The sequence below is a fragment of the Emiliania huxleyi genome (genome assembly GCF_000372725.1).
Source record: "Emiliania huxleyi CCMP1516 unplaced genomic scaffold EMIHUscaffold_2701, whole genome shotgun sequence".
NCBI lineage: Eukaryota > Haptophyta > Isochrysidales > Noelaerhabdaceae > Emiliania > Emiliania huxleyi.
In genome coordinates, this window is record NW_005200008.1 from 1 (window position 1) to 2,333 (window position 2,333).

Here is a 2,333-nt window from a genome sequence, read left to right on the forward strand (position 1 = left end):
GCAGCTCTTCGCTCCTTGAAGAGCAGCTCTGCTGCTCACACGCTGCCTCTGCACAGATGTGCATGTGCGTGTGCATGTCCATGTCCATGTCCATGTCCCCATGTCCATGTCCATGTCCATGTGCATGTTGCACCGTCGCAAAACTTGCATGGATATGCGGATGGTGGCATAAGGTGACTGATACACCATCGAAGGGCCTGCGCTGGCGCACAAGCCACAACCGCTAGGGGGGCTGCGTTGATAATTTACCCCCCACGTGCCATACGACCACAGTACGGAGAGGCGGAGCAGACGCGCAGGGCGAGACGAGTGGAGGGAGCAGGACTTTGAGGAGATCAGCAGGAGGATGTACGAAGAGATTAGGAGCAGCAGGGACCCGAGGGACCATGTGGAAGACGGCTAGTGCTAGTCCAACCATCGCGCATCGGGGGGGAGGACGACCCCGGCTAGTCGCCGACCACACCCACAAAGTCAAAGAACCCTGCACAAACATCGCACGGGCGGGGACCTGTTCCTTTTTACCCATCTCACAGTAGAGGTGTCCGTTTTTATTTATTTATTTCGACCACAGCAATCAGCATCCCGTCCTACCTCCTACCCTCTACACGACCAGGGACCACGCGACGCACGAGTTGCCTTCCTCTTCCCCCCCTTTCAAAACATTCAAGTTTCATTGCAAGCGTTTCAACTTTCATTTTATTTATGCACACGCAAATCGCAATCGCTTCGCATCCGATCAGCACACGTCGCGTCGTCACGCGCGGGTGGGGTGGCGTGGGGTGTGTGTGTGTGTGTGTGTGTGTGGCTGATTGCCCTCCTATCCGGTATCGCCGCCCGCGCTATCTCTCCACCACACGAGCACGAGACTCCATACAGACTGCACACATAGATAGAGCTGCGCGTCCGAGCTGCTCGTCGCTCCTACCGCGCCGCCGCTTGCCGCGCCTGCTGCCGCACCCGCAGCGACAGCACCGACGCGAGCGCCGCGGTGAGCACCGCAAGCAGCAGCGTGTCCCACTCCGGCGCCGCTGCGCGCCACAGAGCGGCGAGCTCCGCGGCACCCGCGCCCGTCGCGCCCTCCCCCTCCTCCGCCGCCTCCCCCGCGGCGATGCCCCAGCCCCTCGCCCACGCGGTCGCCAGCAGCCGCCGCGCCGCGAGGACGGGGGAGTCGGAGCGCCCCGTGTGAGCCTGCCACCTAGAGAGTATCAATGAGTACGAGTTCGCACTGATGAGTAGTACTTAGCGAGCGCCGCGTGCGAGACTGCCACCAAGCGACCAGCCGCAGCTCGAGGAGCGCCAGCTGCACGGGCAAGTACGCGTCCGCCGACGCGTCCATCGCCTGGTCGTAGTGCCGCTCCGCCAGGTGCACCTACAAAAAAAGAAAACGAGATCCCAACAAGAATGGCGTCGCGGCGGCGCCAAGCTCCGCGCGAGGCGCACGTCGCTGGGCAGCCCGAGCCCGTGCGTGTACATGTACGCCAAGTCGAAGGACGCCTGCGCGACTCAGCCGTGAATGAGGAGTGGCCACATCGTGACGCAGAGGGGAAGCCTGAGGCAAGGCCTGAGGCAAGGCGAGGTAAACTTCTCCACACACACGAGGTGGTGGGGCAAGGGCCAGGGCAACCCTCGCGACTCCGCGTCTAGACGACAGGAGCCCCCCAGTGCGCGTGGGTGAGCGGTGTGGGAGTCTCGTGCCTGCGTGCGTGCGTGCGTGCGTGCGTGGGTGTGTGTGTGTGTGTGTGTGCGTGTGTGCGTGTGTGTGTGTGTGTGTGTAGAGAGAGAGAGAGAGGGAGAGAGAGCGAGAGAGAGAGAGAGAGAGGGAGAGAGAGAGAGAGAGAGAGGGGGGGGGGGGGGGAGAGAGCCAGAGAGAGAGAGAGAGAGAGAGAGAGAGAGAGAGAGAGAGAGAGAGAGAGAGAGAGAGAGAGAGAGCGGCCTGAGCGTCCCGCGACTCGGCAGCGACCCGGTAGTGGTGCGCGGCGCCTTCTCTCGGCACATCTCGCGTCCCCCCTCGCGATCTCCCCCGCCCACGCGGTACCCTTTTGCCCCCCCCCCTCCAAGTCCACCGGCACCCCGTGGCCGTAGTAGAGGTAGTCCCCGAGGCGCATCTCAACAGCCACGTTGCCCTGCCCCCCCCCCCCCTTGCAAAAAGGGGGAGAGTGTCCCCCCCCGAGGGGGGGGGGGGGAGTCTCCCCCCTTTAAAAAGAGGGGGGGGGGGGGGGTCTCCCCCTTTTAAAAAGAAAAAGGGCCCTTCCCGAACCCCCCCCCCGAAAGGCCCCCCCCTTTTGAGTTGGGGGGGGCCCTTTTTTTCTCCTCCAACAAGAAGGGGACTTTTT

The 2,333-nt window shown here is 63.1% G+C and overlaps 1 protein-coding gene across 1 annotated transcript; it reads right to left on the bottom strand.

The window, feature by feature from the left end:
- Positions 1-921: 921 nt before the first annotated feature.
- EMIHUDRAFT_123607 (hypothetical protein) lies at positions 922-2,138 on the bottom strand (the record flags this gene model as incomplete). Its single annotated transcript, XM_005776843.1, has 4 exons — positions 922-1,195; positions 1,269-1,369; positions 1,441-1,494; positions 2,064-2,138. Coding segments are annotated over 4 exons (504 nt in total), but the record flags the coding sequence as incomplete, so codon positions are not given.
- Positions 2,139-2,333: the final 195 nt, after the last annotated feature.